Here is a 20,747-nt window from a genome sequence, read left to right as displayed (position 1 = left end):
AGGATCAACAATCTGGAGAAGCGGTGATACCAAAACCGAAGCTAGCAAGCAGGACCTAGCCGGTGCGGACCGTGCTAGCTCTAGCTTAGCCTCCCCCCCGGCCAGCAATGAGTGGGTTACTGTCCGTGGTAAGCATAGTCGAAGGTCAAAAAGCCGCTCGGGACACCACCATGTTCACGTCTCAAACAGGTTCTCCCCCCTCCGTGAGGACAACACACTCACCGGGGAACAAACTCTGATAATTGGCGACTCCATAGTGAGAAACGTGAAGCTAGCGAAGTCAGCGGGCATCGTGAGGTGCATCCCAGGGGCCAGAGCGGGCGACATAGAATCAAATCTAAAGTTGCTGGCAAAGAGTAACCGTAAGTTTGATAGGATAGTCCTCCATGTCGGCACTAATGACTCCCGACGTCGTCAGTCGGAAGCAACCAAAGTGAACATTGAATCAGTTTGTGCTTATGCTAAAACAATGTCGGACTCCGTAATTTTCTCTGGTCCCTTACCAAATCTGACCAGTGATGACATGTATAGCCGCATGTCATCATTTAACCGCTGGCTATCGAGGTGGTGTCCAGAAAACGAGGTGGGCTTCACTGATAATTGGAGATCCTTCTGGGGAAAACCGAACCTGATAGGAAGAGATGGAATCCATCCTACTTTGGAGGGAGCATCTCTACTATCAGAAAACATGGCACAGTCACTGTTATGACATCTCATGAATGAGACCATGTTACAGAGGGGGAGTCCTCCACGCCCCTCTGCGCTTGCCTTAGGACAGTTTCCCTCCCATTGCTATTATGATAGCTGTGTTCATCGCCATGACAACTGTTGTGATGGTGATGAATATTATTTTATGGAGACGGTGTCTGTCCCCCGACCCATATTTCACAATGATTTTAACATAAAATCAAATAAAAGAGCTATCAATTATAAAAATCTGAAAAAAATTAAAATCTCAAATCTAGAAACACCAAAACATAAAACCATTAGATGTGCTCTATTAAATATTAGATCACTGAGATCCAAATCTCAAATAACTTTGATTTATTCTGTTTAACTGAAACATGGCTGTATCATGATGAATATGTTAGTTTAAATGAAGCCACTCCTCCCAGTCATTTAAATACTCATATGCCACGAGACATAGGCCGTGGAGGTGGTGTAGCAGCTATTTATCATTCCTCTCTCCTAATCTATCCTAAACCAAAGGCCAGTTACACTTCCTTTGAAAGCCTGGTTCTAAATTTATCTCATACCGAATCAAAAACCTGCCAGCCAGTCTTATTTGCGATAATTTACCGTCCTCCAGGCCCTTATTCTGAATTTCTATCAGAATTCTCTGAGTTTATATCAAACTTAGTCCTCAGTTCTGATAAAATACTGATAGTAGGAGATTTTAATATCCATGTGGACAAAGATAGTGATAGCCTGAGCTCAGCCTTTATGTCCCTAATAGACTCAGTTGGCTTTTTTCAAACTATTAATGAAGCTACTCATCGTTTAAATCATACTCTTGATCTTGTTCTAACATATGGCCTTGATATTAATGAACTAAAAGTCTACCCTGAAAATCCTCTGCTATCAGATCACTTTTTAATATCTTTTAACATTATCCTAGAGGATCTCACACTGTGCAATAAAATAGTTACGAGTAGAAATCTGTCCAATAGTGCTGTGGCTAAATTTAAAGAGGCCATTCCTGCTGCCTTAAACTCAGTGCACCATCCAATAAATAACTATGATATTAATTATAACCCCTCTCAACTGGATCTGCTTGTCGATAGCTCTGCTAGCCTACTAAAATCCACCTTGGACTCAATTGCCCCATTGAGGGAAAAAACTATTAAACGTCAGAGGAAAGCTCCGTGGTTTAGCTCTGAAACTCACACACTCAAACAAACAACCCGTAAATTAGAGAGAATGTGGCGCTCCAATAAAACAGAGGAGTCACGAATACTCTGGCAAGAAAGCCATTGTAAATACATGACAGCCTTACGACATAGTCGATCTACATACTATTCCTCACTAATTGAAGAAAATAAAAATAATCCGAGGTACCTTTTCAGCACTGTAGCCAGGCTAACACAAAGTCAGAGCTCTATTGAGCCCATGATTCCTCTAGCCCTCAGCTGTGAGGACTTTATGACATTTTTTAACAATAAAATTCATAAGATTAGAGATAAAATTAGCCACTCCCTGCCTTCACCTGGGCCTGCTGTACCATTAAATGTAAATAGGCCTAACCTAAACTGTTTCACACATATAGGACTTCAGGAATTTAACTCTATTATTTCATCCTCCAAACCATCGACCTGCCTTTCAGATCCGATCCCAACTAAGCTGTTTAAAGAAGTTATTCCCCTGGTCTGCCCATCTTTGTTGGAGACAATAAATATATCCCTATCAATAGGCTACGTGCCACAGTCCTTTAAAGTAGCTGTAATCAAACCCCTTCTCAAAAAACCTACTCTTGATTCCAGCACTTTAGCAAACTACAGGCCTATATCTAATCTTCCTTTTATTTCAAAGATTCTTGAGAAAGTTGTGGCGGCTCAGCTCTGTGAATTTCTTCAAAACAACAGCCTGTTCGAGGACTTCCAGTCAGGTTTCAGAGCTCAACACAGCACAGAGACTGCTTTAGTTAAAGTAACTAATGATCTACTCTGGGCTTCAGATGAAGGATGACTCTCAGTGCTGGTTTTATTAGATCTTAGTGCAGCTTTTGACACTATAGATCACTATATTCTACTAGAGAGATTAGAGAAATTACTTGGAATCACAGGGACTGCCCTAAACTGGTTTAAGTCCTAACTATCTGATAGGTACCAGTTTGTACACGTGAATAATAAGTCTTCTGTGTACACTAAAGTAAGCTACGGGGGTTCCTCAGGGCTCTGTGCTAGGTCCAATCCTCTTCTGTATCTATATGATCCCCCTTGGTAATGTTATGAGAAAATACTCTGTTAACTTTCACTGCTATGCTGATGATACCCAACTGTATGTATCAATGAAGCCAGGTGAGACAAATCAGCTATCTAAACTTGAGGCCTGTCTAAAGGACATTAGGGCCTGGATGGACCAAAATTTTCTTCTTCTCAACTCAGACAAGACTGAGGTCATTGTACGGGGCCCACGACACCTTAGAGAAACCTGCTAGCCTAACTGCCCTAGATGGCATTACTCTGGCACAAAGCACAACTGTTAGAAACCTTGGGGTTCTATTTGATCAGGACTTATCCTTCAACTCTCACATAAAACAAACTTCAAGAACTGCCTTCTTTCATCTCCGTAACATTGCTAAAATCAGACCTATCCTGTCTCAGGGTGACGCCGAAAAACTAGTCCATGCTTTTGTTACCTCTAGACTGGATTATTGTAATTCTCTTTTAGCAGGCTGCCCGAGCAAGTCGCTTAAGACACTTCAGCTGGTTCAAAATGCTGCAGCACGTGTACTGACTAAAACTAGGAGAAGAGATCACATTACTCCTGTATTAGCCTCTCTGCATTGGCTTCCCATAAAATATAGAATAGAATTCAAGATTCTTCTTCTCACTTATAAAGCCCTAAATGGACAGGCACCAGTCTATCTCAAGGAGCTTGTAGTGCCATACAATCCCCTCAGAACACTACGCTCTCAAAATGCTGGACTACTCGTTGTTCCATTTGTCTCTAAAAGTAGTATAGGAGGAAGAGCTTTCAGTTATCAGGCCCCACTTCTCTGGAACCATCTACCAACCACGGTTCGGGGGGCAGACACCCTCTCTACCTTTAAGGTTAGGCTCAAAACATTCCTCTTTGGTAAAGCTTTTAGTTAGGAACCAGCTGATAGCTCATAGTTAAGATGCAATAGGCATAGACTGCCGGGGGGGGGGGTCTGGCATGCTCGGTTGGAGAGAGGTTGGAGAGGGCGTTAAGAGAGAGGTCATTTAGGTTAGAGAGGGACCGGAGAGGGTCCCATTCCTCTCTCAAACACTCCCTCTATGTCTGCTTCTTCCCTTGTGTGTTTGCTCCTGTACTCCTTCTGGCTTTTGTCTTGCAGGTCCGTGGGATCCTCAGTGTGGAGTTACAGAGTCTCAGCGGCTCTGTCTCCACCCTTTCCTCTGCACACACCCAACACAGCATAACGTGGATGGCTGTTCATCATAGGAATGGGATCCACACAAGGTTCCTGCTGCTTAACAGAAGGTTTTCCTTGCCGCCATGATGAATTCATGTTGGGTGTGGGATACATATGTATGTGTATATACGTATATATGCATATGTGTGTATCCATAAAATGAAGAGTCCGTCCTTAAGACTGTTCTACTGTAAAGTGTCTTGAGATACCATTGGTTATGATTTGGCGCTATACAAATAAAGATTGATTGATTGATTGAAGTATACGTTTTTTTTTTTGTTTTTTTTCTCGTCTGCACATGCTGTCAAAGGTCAGCACTACAAGAAGTGCAATCATTATGAGACAGCAATGCATGTTTTGTTATTGCAATAAAATAAATTGATTTATTTAGTCTGATAATTTTTGAGAAGCTGTTTATTAGTTTAAACACTTCTTCTAATGAGGATTGGGGTTCTTCCAGATAGAGTAATATACAGTATCATCCGCATAAAGATTAATTTTGTGTTCTGAAATGGATGAGTGGATTCCTTTAATAACAGTATTCTGACGAACAGCTGCTGCGAGAGGTTCAACAAATATTGCAAAAAGCAAAGGTGATAGTGGGCAACCTTGTCTGGTTCCCCTCTGCAGTGTGACGCTTTGGGATGTTATTTTGTTTGTGGTTACTGAGGCCTTAGGTTTAGAGTATAGTATTAGTATTAGTCCATTGTATGAATGATTCTCCAAAGCCAAATTTCCCAAGGACAGCAAGGAGGAATGACCAGTTGACTCTATCGAATGCTTTTTCTGCGTCAAGTGACAAGATTATTGTTTTCTTTTTAGAGTTTTGTGCCATGTTGATCAAATTAAACAGCCTTCTAACATTGTCTGTGGAGTGTTTATTTTTAATAAATCCTGTCTGGTCTTGGTATATAATTGACTGTACTACTTCCTCTAACCTGGAAGTAAGTGCTTTGGAAATAATTTTTATGTCTGTGTTAATAAGTGAGATGGGATGGTAGCTTGAGGGTAAAATAGGTTTTTTGTCTGGTTTAAGTCGTAATTTAATGTTTGCTGTATTCATGTGGCCTCCTACGTAACATTTATTTTTAATCTCTGTTACGACTCTGAAAAAGAGCGGAGCCAGCATTGACCAGAAATGTTTTAGGAATTCAGCAGGGAACCCATCTGGACCTGGTGCTTTGCCTGTTGACATGCTATCCAAAGCATTTTGTAGTTCTTGTAAGGTTAATGATGAGTCTAAGGTGGTTTTCTGATCTATGGTGAGCTGTGGTAGGTTTAAGTTATTGAGGAAGGTTTTAATATCTTCAGGGTCAGGGTTTAAGTTAGATGAGTATAAATTTTGATAACAATCATGAAAAATCTTATTAATGTCCTGAGGTAAGTTTAAAGTTTGACCTGAATTATCAGAGATTGCCGCTATGAAATAGTTTTCTTTGTTGTGTTTAAGCTGATTTGCTAAATATTTGCCTGATTTATTATTGTAGTCAAAGTTTTTGTACCGTAATTGCTGTAAAATAAAATCCGTTTGTTAGATAAAATTATGTCCAGATTAAGTTTTGTATTTTGGAGTTTTTTCCATAAAAGTTCAGACGGGTTAGCTGCGTATTCTTCCGTAAGTTTCTTAATTTTTTTCTTCAATCGTTTTTTTCTGCTATCTGTTCCTGTTTTTTCTTATAAGAAGAGTATGATATAATCTTCCCTCTGATGACAGCCTTGCCGGTTTCCCATAGTAAGGACGGTGACACTTCCAGGGAATCGTTTGTTAATAGAAAGTCCTCCCATTCTTTTCTTATTATTTTACCAAATTCACTGTCATTAAGTAATGAAGTATTAAAGCGCCACAGAGAGGATAATTTCTGATTAGATTCACACTTCAGGGTGAGGGATATCGGGGCATGATCGCTAATAATTATAGGATGTATTTTAGAGGAAATCTTATGTGCGATGGAATTGTTTGAGAGAAAAAAGTCAATTCGGGAGAAGGATTTATGCACAGGGGAGAAGAAGGTGTATTCTTTTTTAGTTGGATTGTTCAGTCTCCATACGTCACCTATTCCAAGATCATCCATGTAATTCATTAATACTTTAGCAGATCGAGATGGTTTTGTATTTGGGCACTTACTGGATCTGTCTAATGATGTGTTGAGTGTCAGTTTGAAGTCACCTCCGATGATTAATGATGAGTCTGCAGAAAGGTCCGATAACTCTGAAAAAACTCTGTGGAAGAATTCAGGGTTGTCATTATTGGGGGCATAGAGGTTTAGAATTGTGAAACATTTATTATAGATTACCACTTTGATAATAATATATCTACCTTCTGGGTCTATGGTGGAGTTGATTATGTTAAAGAGCAACCTTTTGTTGAAAAGAACCGAGACTCCTCTTTGCCTGGAATTGAAACACGATTTATATATCTTGTTAAAATTTGAGTCTGTCAGAGATTTTTCTTCTGATTTAAGTGAGTTTCTTGAAAGAAAACAATGTCTGCTTAATCTTGATACATAATCAAATATCTTAATCTTTTTAGCCTGCGAGCTAATGCCACGCACATTCCAAGATGTTACTGAGACATGGAAAGGAGTGCGGTTTAGTCCATACGAATGTGAGCATAACCAAGAGTCTGAGAGCATTTGTGCCCAGCTGTGTTGTGAGAGACTTCGATGCAAGAAAAAAAGAGAAGAAGTACTTATCATGCGATACCACCATGGGGTAAGGGGCTGGGTTGAGAAGGTTAGTGAGAAGCACAAACATACAACAACAACAACCAGTACCAAAAGAATAAAACATGCAAGGGGTAAATATATAAAGCGTAGGAGGGGGGGTATTGAGTGGATGTGAAAAAAAAAAAAAGGTTAGGGGTTGGAGTAGAAAGAGGTGACATGGGGGTAGAGAGTGTCCTGTGAAACTGTACGCGCCTATATGTTTACCAACATCTGTGCAAGCCTATATACACACACACACATACACACTCACTTATGCACACATATCCATGATTATATTTTATTTTCCTTTTGAATTATTTCAATTATTTCAGATAAATATATATATATACATACATTTTGAATTATTATTATTTTTATTTAATTTTTTCTGTTTATTTTGTTTGTTTTTTTATTTTGTTAACATACATACACACATATATAGATATACACACACATACCTACATATATATATACACACACACACACACATTTTACCTTTCAAATAGTGCTACCTTAACTACACCATGAGTGGAGAATTATCCTTTCATAATTAACTCATAAATCACCTGTTTTTTTTTGTTGTTGTTTTTTTTTCTTTCTTTTTTTTTAATTTTAATTTTCTTTTTTAAATTTATTTTATTAAATGTTTTATTTTATTTCATTTTTCTTAGTAGAGCCAGGGGGTGACGTTAGAATCCCTAAACAGTTGACCATCAATGTAAAGCTTGTCTACGACCAGTTTTGAATTACGGCCTCTCTGTCGGTTTTCTTTGAATATACTGTAGGATACAGGGTTTTTCGGCATTCATTTATTTCTCGAGGGAATTGATCATTCATGCCGAATTGCGTACCTTTAAGTTCCCTACCTTTACTTTTAACCTGGATTTTCTGTTGAAAGTGTTCAAATTTGGCAATGATAGGGTGTGGGTGGTTACCTCTGCGTGGACCGAGACGATGGACACGGTGAAAGGTGATGTTTTTCACGGTTTCTGCCGGGATTTTAAGCGCAGAAGACATTAAGTTTTTCAGCAGAGCCTCTGGGTCGTCGTTGGGGGTTTCTGGGATGCCTGAGAATATTACATTGTCCTGGATATTACAGTCCTGGATATCCAATCTCGCATACTGCGAGATTCCAGGCTTTCCTGAAAATCTTGGTGCAGCAAGTCGACCACACCCAGCCTCTTGTTGATGGATTTTAGGACCTCGGTGTGAGATTCTGCCTCCAGATCTGACGTGTCTGTCGATGTCGATTCATTTTTACGGCGTTTAGCAGACTTACCTGATGTGCTCGCAGCTTTCAGTCTGGTTTCCATCACGTACTCGGCGTAATATCGGTCGATAAACTCTTCGAGGTCCTCCACTCTGGCTGGTGAGAGGGCGCGTGGTTGGCTCTCGTTTGTGGCGTGGATTTAACGGTAAGAAGCGTTAATGTGCAAGTAAACAAAGTTGGTAAGCTAGTCAAGGCAGTGAGCCGCCATGTTGAATTTTCACAGACTGTCTCGCGTGACTTACCTCTCTCTCGCGTCCTCACCTCTCCTTAAGTATAAACTTTGATTGTTTTCATTATTGTGTTTCATTAGTTAATTTTGTATTAATTAATTATTTCAACATGCATTTTACTGAAGCTCTGATGAGATGTTAGAATGTACTATTCTAATAACGTTGCTCCAACTGACTTTTATTTTGTGAACCAGAAGTTCCCACTGAAACGGTTGTACTTGAGGTAGCTTGCTGACTGTGAATGTGTACTTACGAGGCACGGACAAAAAGCTGGAATAAAAAGAACTAAAAGACAACATGGACTGAGTTATTCTTAGTTAACCAGGCATAACAGTTTGAACACTGAGCAGGTGAAGAGGATTAAAGCTGATCACGTTTTCAAGGAGTGCCGCTGTGCTACACGAAACACGGGCAGAGCTTTACAGGCACAGCAAAGTTAAACTGGCACTAGAGGTTCTGTAGTGAGGAGTCAATGATGATTTGCGTTGTTTTAGAGCTTGTTTTAAGATGAGTTTAATGCAGCCAGGACAGGAGGAGAGAGCATACAGCTGACCCTGGCTTTGACCTTTATGGCAGAGGAGATTGAGGTCGAGAAAGCCAGCGGGCACAAAGCAGGCGGGAACTAGAGAGCGGAAAACGGAGAGACATCCAAAATGAACAGATAAGTGGTTTTCCAGTGATTTTTTATCATACAGTATCTGAACAGCCATTCAAAAGCCTCGGAAGGTGCTACGACACAAGCCTGAAGGACAGGTACCAGGTGCAACAGCTGTGCAAGGACATCAGCGCTGGCCTACAGTCCATCGATAACACCCAGTTACCTGGGAAGTTAAAGATTTGGTGCCTTCAATTTGGTCTTCTACCCTGTGGCCCCTTGCAGTGTATGAAGTCCCTATCTCAACAGTAGAGAAGCTGGAAAGAGAAGTCACAGCATACATCAAAAAGTGGCTTGGACTTCTGCGATGCCTCTCCAGCATAGGCCTCTATGGAGATGGTGTTCTCAAGTTGCCCCTCACCAGTCTCACAGAGGAGTTCAAGTGCGCTAAAACATGACTACAGGTGACACTGAACGAATCCAAAGACAAAGTGGTGAGAAACAACCCACCAATCTTAGCTACTGGGCGCAAATGGACTCCAGCAACAGCAGTGGAGGAGGCAACATCAGCTCTCAGACATGCTGACATTGTTGGGAATGTTCAGCATGGAAGAGGAGGCCTTGGCCTAAATACCAGCCTGCTACGGGCTACGGGGGTCTCCCTTGGCAAATAAGAGGGGGGAAATAAGCCATTTAAACTTAAATGAGGAGAAATCCTTCGAGAAAATAATCATTGTTGGAAGTAATGATTATTTACTTCCAACAATTTACTTTATTCTACTCACTGGCATTAGTAGAATAAATCAAAGAAATATTCAATCACAAGCAATGCAAACAGCATCCATTCTACATTTTACCCAGTCAACAACATTTTTTCAGTTTGATTGAATGTTATTGGCTGCTTAAAAACAAACAAAAGCAAAAAGTACTTTGGTTGTTGTGGGAAGTGTAATGAAGTCAAAGTATCAATTTTCTCTCAAAAATATTAAGTAAAAATAGACTGGAATAAAGTATACATTTCAATCAAAGCTACCTCAGTGCAGGACTTAAGTACATCTACTTTTTTGTTAAATACACCTCTGCAAAACAGTCTCAGCAACCTAAACGCTCACTTCAAATGTTACATCAGAGTAAAATGATCACAGAAGCAAAAGTAACACATAACAAATGACAAACTATCAGCATTTCTTGATTTTCATTATGCTAAAACCATTTTCTGTAAGCCTATAATATAAAACATACATGTCTCAAGCCCCAAACCTGATTCAGACAGACCTACAGAATCATGACAATTATAAATCATAATGTATGTTTAGTGCTAAAATGATTAAAATATGCCTATCAGATAACACTAATTGAAACATGTCTTACCTACTGCCATTTGCAGGGCCATGGCAAACTCCTGATCCTACAGTCCTTTTCTGGTCTTCCTGGTCCTAAAATTCTTCTCTGGTCCTGGTCTGAAGTCTTTCTCTGGTCCTGTAGAGGTCAAGTGATCAGTCTCTGTGTCTTGTAAATGCTCCTTTCTTCTCAAAGTTGCACACAGCTCTCCTCTCGTTGCTCACAAAGAACCTCAAAGGTCAGCAGTGACATTTGTCATGACAAATTTGCGGTTGACCTCATTTGGAGACATGATTTATTGCTCTTGTTGAATGATGATGTCCAGTCAAAGCTTGATGATTTTATAAAAAAAAAAGATTTATTATAAAACTAAATGAAAAGGAGTACAAAAAAAAGAGTCCCATCCTGTGGGAAGGAAAGGCGGCCCCGTACTAAGCAGGATGGTCCAAAAGGTCTTGTCCCCGGCTCAGGGTATACAGTTTAAGCTTTTATACAGATAGGGAAAAAAGTTGCACCCTGAGAGAAAGAAAAGGAGCGAGTCAGATGCTCCCAACAGTGGAAACGTTGGAGGATGATGAAGACGTGTATAAGTGCAAAGTGTAATGCAGTCATCATGTATTAAAACATAACAAATTGTACACATGAACACACATTTGATGATATGATGAATATAATAATTGTCATAACACTTTAAAAGTCGCATCCTCCTCATTTCCATGGATCCGACACCACTTTACACACACACAAAGAATTTATCAAGATACACAGTATTTTTGTTTTTAATTGTGCGCATTATTGTGGGCTCTCTAAACATTTTATATGACCTCAAATGTTTACATAGGGTGACCATACGTCCAGTTTTACTCTCTCGTGACCATTTTTCACATTCTGCCCATTGTGTAAAACTAATGGAAACCTCCATCTCTGAACGTACCATTGAGATCACATTTTTAACAGTTTCTGAGAGCTAAGTAGTTGCTCTTTACAGCCAAGTATGGATATTTTCCTGACACGTGTAACGGAGCCCATTTAAGAGGCCAATGATTAGAGCTTCAAACATAGGGCAGAGAGAAGAGAAAGCAAGTAGGATGAAAAGAGAACAATAACTTTTAATTTTAATGAAAAATGTCAGCAAAAAGACTCTCGTACAATCTCCATTAGGATTTGACAATGAATGAGCCATGGGAGAAGGAACGTATAGAAAGTTAATGCAAGATATAGCTCAATTGTCTGTGTGTGTGCGCGTTTGTGCTGAGCAGGCTTGTTTGCTGAATCCTCTTGGCTCTCTCCCCTGGTGCCCAAACACAGTGCTCGCTAGCAGGCAGGCGGACGGGCAGCACGCCGTGTGCCAACACAGCTGCATATTGAGAGCCACTGTTACAGACACAATGTGAGCTAGACTTGCTGCATCAACAGCTCCTTCTTTTCTGCTGCTGTGGCCAGAAATAAACCATAAATACACCCCCCTCTCATCCCTGCCTTCTGTTGGCTCTACCCCACCAAACACCAAGTGGTCGTGAAAACCAGTAACGTTTCCACCTTCAGGCAGCCAGACAGGTAAAAACTAGTGGATAGTGGAGATCTACACAGAGATGGAAAGGGAGTTTCAGCGCTCCATGTTTGAAGGTTGTACAGGATTACAGGAGTGTACTTCATAAAACAAATGGTTAACAGCAGTCAATGCCACTGAAGGTCCAAAAGAACATAACCATGTTTAGAGGTCTAACCTGTGGTCGTTCCCTAGTCTTTAAATGTTTATCTCTGCACATGCATAATGACTGGTTTTGTGTTTTTGTGTGAAGAGTGGTGGATCAGGAGGATGTCGGAGCAGCATAATGTCCCGGAGCAGCTGACTGCTGGGAAGAGCCAGGGTGGAGCTGGAGCCTCATATAAGGTACTTCACTGTGCACACATGAAGGTCAGAGTCCAACAGGATGATCAGCTACTGGACAGACCTTCTATATATTTGCATTAAGGTCTTTTTCACTGACTAATTACAATCTCCTTCATAAAGGTCTTCAGTAGATGTTACATCTACTAATGGTGACTCACACATTCATCTCCCTTTGTTGGTGTGGTTTAGGTGGTGCTGTTTGAGTTTGAAAACTTCCAGGGCCGTAAGGTGGAGTTTTCAGCAGAGTGTAAAGATTTGCGTGGAAAGGGTTTGGAGAAGGTTGGCTCCCTGATTGTTGAGTCAGGACCGTAAGTCTACTCGTCTCATATTTGAATTCATGTCCATGTCCAGAGCCAGTCATCAAAGTCCATGACTTTGATGACTGGCTCTGGTTTCCTTCTAGCTGGGTGGGATACGACCGGCACGGCTTCACAGGGGAGCAATTTATCCTGGAAAAGGGCGAGTATCCACGCTGGGACACTTGGACCAACAGTCAGATCAGCTACTCACTCTTATCTCTGCGCCCTCTAAAAGTGGTGGGTGACTGATTAAAAGCACCCAATTCTCCATCCTTATTTTTCATTTCAATTCATTCTTTTTTTAAGTCCAGTATTTTTGGGACTTTCATGTCAACAGGACAGTGCTGAACACAAGCTACACCTCTATGACAACCCAGGCTTTACTGGAAGGAAGATGGAGATCGATGATGATGATGTGCCCAGCTTGTGGGGCCATGGGTTTCAGGACCGTGTAGCCAGCATTAAGGCTATTAACGGAGTGTGAGTAACCCTGAAAGTTGAAAGCAATTTAATTTTCATTCCTGTTCCTCGGGGACGGGGACTGTCCTGCATGTTTTACACTTCTCTCTCTTCGACACTTAAGTGAAGGCCTTCTGCATGCAAGAATATTTACACATTTTTTAGATTTGATGCAGGACAGAGCCCCCCTAGGACCAATAGTGAAACCTCATATGGAAAAATAACATTTTATACCAATATCCTGAGGATTAGCACTGATAGGCCAACATGGCACTTTTCCATTCCTCCAGGTGGGTCGGCTACATGTACCCAGGCTACAGAGGTCGCCAGTTTATATTCGAACAGGGAGATTTCAAGCACTGGAATGACTGGGAGGCACCTATGCCTCAAATCCAGTCTGTTCGACGTGTGCGGGACATGCAGTGGCACAATAGGGGCTGTTTCACCATCCCTGATCCAACTCCAGGCCCAGAACCGGACCCTGCTCCAGCTCCTCCTGTTTCAGCAGGAGCAAAGTGAGCAGGACCCTCAGCTGCCTCCGAGAACACAACTCCCACCTTTACAACAATGAGGAGTGCCATGTGTGTTTCAGGGGTGAATAAAAGCTTTTTGACCTCGAGTTTCTTGGTGATGATGTTTTCTCTGTTGGTCAGAGCAGAAAGGACTTTAACTAATATGGTTGATTACAAAAAAAAGAAAACAAACACAATTCTGATAATTTCATGTAAATGTCATCTACATATTACAGAAGTTTTCCTTCAGAGGTACTTTGATGACCTTTGTGCACATTTGAGTAATTTCATATTGTTTTTCTTTTGGTAGGAGAATTTAGTACAAGTATGAGACCTTTTTAGTAAGCTAGTGATGCTGCTCGTCAACAGTGGAAATTAATTCATGCTGTTTGCATGTTTGGATTGAAATCACCACAAAAGTTTGAAGGTAATCCTCAGATGGGTTCTGAGGATTAGCAGTTCTAAATTCAAATATTCAGAGAAGAAACCTCTTTGAAACCTATTTATCCTCCAAAAAATACAAAATTATATGAAACCACAGGATCAGGTGTTCAGTAATAGAAAGTGAGGTGTTTGACTTTGAAGATCATTGGTTTGTTTGTTCCTTTTTTAATACTTGCTTATAAAAAAAACTCAAACTTTATTGGTATATGATGTTACACATTGTTACACATATAAACGTGTCCTCTGCAATTTATCCCATCCCCTGGGGGCAGTCGGCAGCCATTTTGCGGCGCCTGGGGAGCAGTTCGGGGTTAAGGGACTTGCTCAACATCCCACAGTTTAAGTAAGGCTTAAACCGGGAACCCTTTGATTACAAGGCGAGCGTCCTTAACCACTAGGCCACCACTCCCACAACATGACACAGGTAATTTTTTAACTTTTTTTTACTTGAGGTAGCTTGTTGACTGTGAATGTGTACTTAAGACACGGACAAAAGGCTGGAATAAAAAGAACTAAAAGACAACATGGACTGAGTTATTCTTAGTTAACCAGACATAACAGTTCGAACACTGAGCAGGTGAAGATGATTAAAGCTGATCACATTTTCAAGGAGTGCCGCTGCTCTACACGAAACACCGTGTTATGGCAATTTTTATATTCATCATAATATCGTCAAATGTGTGTTCATGTGTACAATTTGTCATGTTTTAATACATGATGACTCCATTACTCTTCGCACTTTTGAACAGCTGAATCATGTTAGATTAAACAGTACAGATCGTATTGTACTCAGTGCAACACAGAGTCTCTGCTGAAGGCCATACACACGAACACACACACTATCAAGGATAGATAAGAGTGGCGCCCAATCTTCCTCATAATATACACGTCTTCATCATCCTCAAATGTTTCCACTGTTGGGCATCTGACTCCCTCCTTCTCCTCACCTCAGGGTGGAACCTTTTCTGTTATCTGTATAAAAGCTAAAGCTGTGAAACTGTTAGTTAGAGTGGGTCTTGCCTTTTTGCTCTTCCACGAGCCTTTTGCCTTTCATTCTTTCAGGATGGAAGCTTCTTTTTTACTCCTTTTTATTTAATTTTATAATAAATCTTTTTTATAAAATCATCAATGCCTCGCCTGGACTCCATCATTCAACCAAAGCAATAAATCATGCCTCCAAATGAGGTCAACCGCAAATTTGCCGTGACAACGGGCAGAGCTTTGCAGGCACAGCATAGTTAAACTGGCACTAGAGGTTCTGTAGTGAGGAGTCAGTGATGATTTGTGTTGTTTTAGAGGTTGTTTTAAGATGAGTTTAATACAGCCAGGACAGGAGGAGAGAGGGTGGTGCACCTAATAAGCGGTCCCCGGAAACATTTCCCCATAAAAAACGTTCTTTGCACCACGGTGATGGCATTTCATGCCAATTTTGTCCATTTCCATTTTGTTTTTATTGGTCGATTCCATGATTCTGTCCGCGATTCCGTTAACGCGGATTTTATAGGGCCCTACATGTACATATTCACAGTAGTGATTATTGTAAACAAGAATTAATTTTGATTTATTCATATTAAATATATATGTCCTATATCACATTTATTATCATATACACAACACTAAATATCAAGATCCCTGTCCTCACTATCGGATTCACATGAAAAACTATCCTCAATTGATCTCACATTGTCACAACTATAGTGCAGTGCCTGTAGGAAGTATGTATTGCTATAGAAAAGTGGGAGGTTAAGTTGCTTGGATGGACAAATTAGGTTGTGTTTGAAGGTGGGACGTCAGGGACATTTACTGTAGGTTTGTTGTGAAATGTGTAGAGTGATTGTTTTCATATATTAAAACGAATAAATTGGGAAAAAGCAGTGCACCAGCATAAAGTTATGCCTGGAGAAACACTTTGAGAAACTCACATTTAGTGCTGCAGCTATCAAATATTTCTGTAATGGAGTACTGTAGTTTGTCTTTTTTTTTTCATCGATTATTCGGGTAAATGACACTTTTGTGTTTGTAAACAACTATATCAATAGTGTGTTACGAAATATGAAAGACCTCTTAAAATGAGCAAGCAATTGTCAGTTATTCCTCAAAATGTTATTCAGAATTATTTTTCAAAAACTTCAACTTAACAGTAAACAAATCCCAGGGCAAAAAATACAATATACAACCTATTTCCTTAGGTTTATATACCCTAGACAACGTCTCAGCGTGGGTATTGAAAGACTGTGCCGACCAGCTCGCTGGAATCTTTACCAGGATGTTCAACCTGTAACTGACCCAGTCTGCAGTCCCATCCTGCCTGAAGACCTCCACTGTCATCCCCCTACCCAAGAAATAAACCACAACCAGCCTCAACGACTACTGGCCGGTGTCGCTCACACCAGTGGTGATGAAGTGCTTTGAAAAACTGGTTAGGAGTCACATCATGACCTTCATAACCCCCAGCTCGGACCCATAGCAGTTTGCCATCAAGATAAACAGATCAACAGGGGACGTCATGAACGCAGCGCTACACTACACTCGCCTTCTCTTTGTGGATTATAGTTTGGCGTTTAACACAATCCTCCCACACGGTGTGGTAAGGAAACTGCTGAACCTCGGTCTACCTCATTCCACATGCCTCTGGATTAAGGACTTTTTAACAAAACGCCCACAGAGGGTCAGGATTGTCCACCACACCTCTGCACAGGGGCACACAGGAAAGAACTCCAGAGGGTCACCAAAATGGCTGAGAAGGTCATTGGGTGCCCTCTGCCCACACTGGAGGACCTTTATGGCTCTTACTGTCTCAGGAGAGCCAACTCCTTCCTGAAGGACTACTACCAACTGGGCTACTTCCTGTTTGAGCTACTGCCGTTGGGCAGATGGTACAGGGCCATCAAAACCAGGACTAATGAACTGAAAAACAGCTTTTTTTTCCAACTGCTGTAAGAGCTCTAAATAACGTGTCTGTAATATGTGCAATATACTGATACAACTGATTCTACCTCGGTGTTACAGTATATCCATCCTGCAATGTACAGCATATACCTGTACACACTACAGCTTATCTGCACCTCCAGTACTTACCTTTTTTCAATCTTGTGTTTTAGACTGTGCTTTGTGTTTTAGACTGTGCATATTGTGTTTGAGACTGTGCTTATTTAATTTTATTTCATCTTGTTGTATTGTATTTTTATTATAACAAAGTTTTTAAATATTTCATATTTATTATATATTTTGTTGTCTTTTTGCACAGAATGGCCAGCACCATACCTTTCGTTGTACTTGTTGCAATGACAATAAAGCAAATCTGAATCTGAATAATGAAAAAAGTAAAACTGCTATAACCCATCGGGTAAGATGTGCAGCTTCCTCCACGGTGCATGAAGGACCTGTCCGGACAAAGCTATTCATGCATGACTGTGATGTACTGTGGGGGACGAAAAAAACTCACTCATAAGTAAATCTAGTCACAATGAACACATTTACATACTGTAGGTCAGTGCAGGCCCACTGTAGGTCAGTGCAGGCCCACGAATGTGTGTGTCACAAAGAGGTCCTGAATTAAAGATATGAAAAATAAATTCTAAACCCAGTTGGCAATATATTAGCTTGCATAACATTCAATTCAAACTTGAAATGTTTTTGTACATCTTTTGAAAAATCTAAAGGCGTGTTTCCACTGGTGGTATTGGCTCTACTCCACTCGCATTCAGGACCCGATACTGTTTTTGCAGAGCGTTTCAATTGAGCAAGGACCAGACGCGAGACACTGCCATATGACGTCATTTTCGGTGCGACGAGACCCACGCCCACATGCTGGCAGAGACAGACAATGGAGGATACCGAGGCACTGATGTTTTAACTTCTTGGCTTGTGACTGTTTGGCACAATAGTATGCAGGGCTGCCACGTTTCAGAAAATGTGAGACTTTAATGACATGATGCATTCCAGCAAAAAAAAAAAAAAAAGGCCTTTTTTAACATCACATTGGCCTGTTTTAACATTGATTTATACCTTAAGACTGATGTCCTCACCTCCATCCCAGCAGCTCTCCCTGCGGCCCTGTGGCCTCCTAATGCTAGTTTTAATTACAGACATTTAAACACCAACGACATGAAAAATGTGACAACAAAACCCACTGTAGGGGGGCCTGGGGGGATCCTATCCCAGAGAATACACTATATTCTTTAAGCTTAAAAACATTTTTTACACCACTTAGGTTGTAGTTTGTGAAAAATTACTATATATATATATATATATATATATATATATATATATAATATTTAAAACTCCATTTTTTCAATTTAAAGTTAGTTAATTCTGTTGTGACATATTCCCCAACTACACTCCATCGCTTAATATATTTGACATTAACATTAGTAAAACATTAAATCCATTAAATAATTGTAGGTGCGTTTCCTAATTAATTAATACATGTTACTAGCGCAGACAGCTCGGGGGCCAAATGCGGCATATCCCCCCCCCCCCCCCAATGAAGGTTGAGACTTTACTGATGAAACAGGTTTATTTGACAGTAAACCTTAAATTCACCGTAAGAGCTGAAATATACAAAAACAAAGTATAAGCTAAATGCTAAGCTCTTACATCCTTGCATGAAATGCTAAACATGTGCATAAGTTCAGACACACATTATAAAACCCAGCAAACATACAACTCTGGCCACACCAAACATTCATGCAGTATTCCCAAACATTTCAAACGTATCTTGTGCCTCTTCAAGGGGGCAGCTAAACATAAAACACTTTTAAAGCCGCTCTGTGTTGGTTTCTTCTACTTCTCCGTGTTTCCATCAACATCAAGTTACCTTAAGCGCCAAACGGCAAACAGGAAGTGATGCTGCCAAAATAAAAGCATCAAACATCTAACCGGAAGTTAACTACAAGTGATTGTAAAACAGTGATAAGCACAAAATAAAACATTTTAAATCTTGTTTACACACAGAAATGTACCTGGGGTTATTTACACTAATGTTATGTGACCCCCAAAGTAAATGTACAAAATGAAAGAAAAATACACAAAACAAGAGCAAGAAAACACAAAAAATGACAAAGAATTACAACATTGCAGGAAAATACAGTAAAAGATGAGGAAAAACAGAAAACACTCAAAACTACTACAAAAATGAGAAAAAAGCAACAGTAATACAAATAATTACTCAGAAAAATATACAACATTACAGTAAATGACAACAAAAGTCAGAAAGACACAAAAATGACTCCAAAAATTCAAAATGGCAGCACAAATACATAATATGACTGCAAATATACATATATTTTACAGGAAAAATACACGACTACAGCACTGCACAAAATGTCTGACAACGAGTAAGACAACAACAAACATACACAGAATGACAGAAAGACACAAAATTCGCTCATTATTCTAAATGCCAACATGAATGTTGATTATGTGACCCTCCAAGCACACAAACCCATTTTTGTGGCCCCACTATGATAGAAGTTGCCAATATATTTGGACAAGTTATAAATTCTTATTCATTACTTATAGTGTTGTTTGGTGCGTGATAAGAGTACATGTACAAAAGCATATAAGGAATACAAAACAAATTAAAGTTAGAATTTATATGGTTGAAATTAAATAATCATTCAGTTTCCTTAGCACATTTACTATATAAATAATCAACTTAGGAAAACAAATCCACTGCCTTTTAAAAAATCTACTTGACAATCATGTTTCTTCTCCCGTACCATATAGGACAAAATACAATAAACAGGAACTGATTCTCTGTGAAAACTACATTTTTATGCATTTTGTAGGTGCTTTATACTTTGACATCCTTTAACTAATATTAGCCAGTGAGAACATAAACAGGGCGTACTAACCTGGTATTAGATATAAATCTCTGTGACGACACGGCAGGTGTTTTTTGAGGATAGATGTGTTCCCTCCTTTGGCTCATGCAGCTTGATGGAAGCGCCTCTTTTCTGTCTCTACCTTGTTAAAAAGCCAAAATAGTTCAAAATGTGACTTTTGGAGTTTGATTTTTTTGACCACTGACGATCGACGCCGCAGCAAACTCGCCGCTCGGGTCCAGTGCTTCAGCCATGGTGAGTGTGTTGTCTAGTGTTTGTGACGATGTGTGCGTCAGGGTGAGACAGAATTTTAGCTTGTTTGTTTGTTTGTTTTGAACCGTAATTCTATCGAATTGAAGCTGCGGTCTGGGTATCATTGGATAATCCCAAATTCATCTGTAAACCAAAATTAAATAACTGTTTTTCTTCCTCTCCTTTTCAAATAAAAAACAAAAAAAAAAAAAAACTTTTACCGTTTTAATCAAAAAACCAGAAACCAAATCCAAAATGGCCCGATTTTCGATTGTCCCGTGTCCTTTTCTCCTTTTACAATTGAACATTGAAAAACAGCAGTTTCCGTTTTCCATTCTCCTTTCCCCGTTTAGAATTGAAAATAGAAAATCAGCTGTTTCCTTTTTCCGTTCTGAACTCTGAAACGAAAAACGAAGTAACGTGACACGAGGTCACGTGGTCGGGCTTTTTTTCAGCCGACATGCGGAAGTGATAGTGTCAGAATAAAAGCATACGGGGAGAGAGAATATAAAGCAGGCACAAGATCTATCAAAGAGAGTGATACATCATTAAAAGCCTTACAAAAGGTACATAAAGATCAAGTTTTGGTGTTTTTTTTAATTTCGACATGAGATTGCTTAGCCGGCCTGTCGTGTTTGAAAAACATAATCCAAAATGACCAGCAGAGGTCCCCACGTCCCAACAAACAATATGAGACACCAAATCCCTAGTGAAATACGATTGCATCCATTGCCTCGGGTCCCATTTACCACATCATCTGCTGTCACAACTTGTATACAACATTGAGACATACAACTGGTA

The 20,747-nt window shown here is 40.0% G+C and overlaps 1 protein-coding gene and 1 long non-coding RNA gene across 3 annotated transcripts in view; one reads left to right on the top strand and one right to left on the bottom strand.

Annotated features, from left to right (window-relative positions):
• Positions 1–312: 312 nt before the first annotated feature.
• On the top strand, positions 313–13,531 carry LOC114469289 (beta-crystallin B3-like). Of its 2 annotated transcripts, none has more exons than XM_028456648.1 (6): positions 313–362; positions 12,061–12,152; positions 12,342–12,460; positions 12,556–12,688; positions 12,789–12,931; positions 13,201–13,531. In XM_028456648.1, exons 2-6 carry the CDS (start codon positions 12,078–12,080, stop codon positions 13,427–13,429), a joined length of 699 nt encoding a protein of 232 aa, XP_028312449.1. In that variant the 5' UTR covers positions 313–362; positions 12,061–12,077; the 3' UTR covers positions 13,430–13,531. The 2 variants fall into 2 exon arrangements, with proteins under 2 accessions (XP_028312449.1, XP_028312448.1); XM_028456647.1 differs by lacking the exon at positions 313–362 and adding an exon at positions 10,855–11,815 and having other exon boundaries at positions 13,201–13,530.
• LOC114469295 (uncharacterized) overlaps positions 10,168–20,747 on the bottom strand; it is a 30,301-nt gene continuing 19,721 nt past the window's right edge. The window contains exon 3 of the long non-coding RNA XR_003674755.1: positions 10,168–10,396. This is a non-coding gene — a long non-coding RNA (uncharacterized LOC114469295). The remainder of the gene's footprint in view (positions 10,397–20,747) is intronic.

The sequence above is a fragment of the Gouania willdenowi genome, chromosome 9 (genome assembly GCF_900634775.1).
Source record: "Gouania willdenowi chromosome 9, fGouWil2.1, whole genome shotgun sequence".
NCBI classification, from domain to species: domain Eukaryota; kingdom Metazoa; phylum Chordata; class Actinopteri; order Blenniiformes; family Gobiesocidae; genus Gouania; species Gouania willdenowi.
The sequence above is the reverse complement of the archived record's forward strand: the minus strand, read 5'-3'. Positions and strand labels throughout refer to the sequence as shown.

Coding starts and splice junctions, on each gene's coding strand:
- LOC114469289 (XM_028456648.1), top strand. CDS start 12,078: ATGTCGGAGCAGCATAATGTCCCGGAGCAGCTGACTGCTGGGAAGAGC. Junction 12,461..12,555: donor CTGATTGTTGAGTCAGGACC/GTAAGTCTACTC, acceptor GTTTCCTTCTAG/CTGGGTGGGATACGACCGGC. Junction 12,689..12,788: donor CTCTGCGCCCTCTAAAAGTG/GTGGGTGACTGA, acceptor TCATGTCAACAG/GACAGTGCTGAACACAAGCT.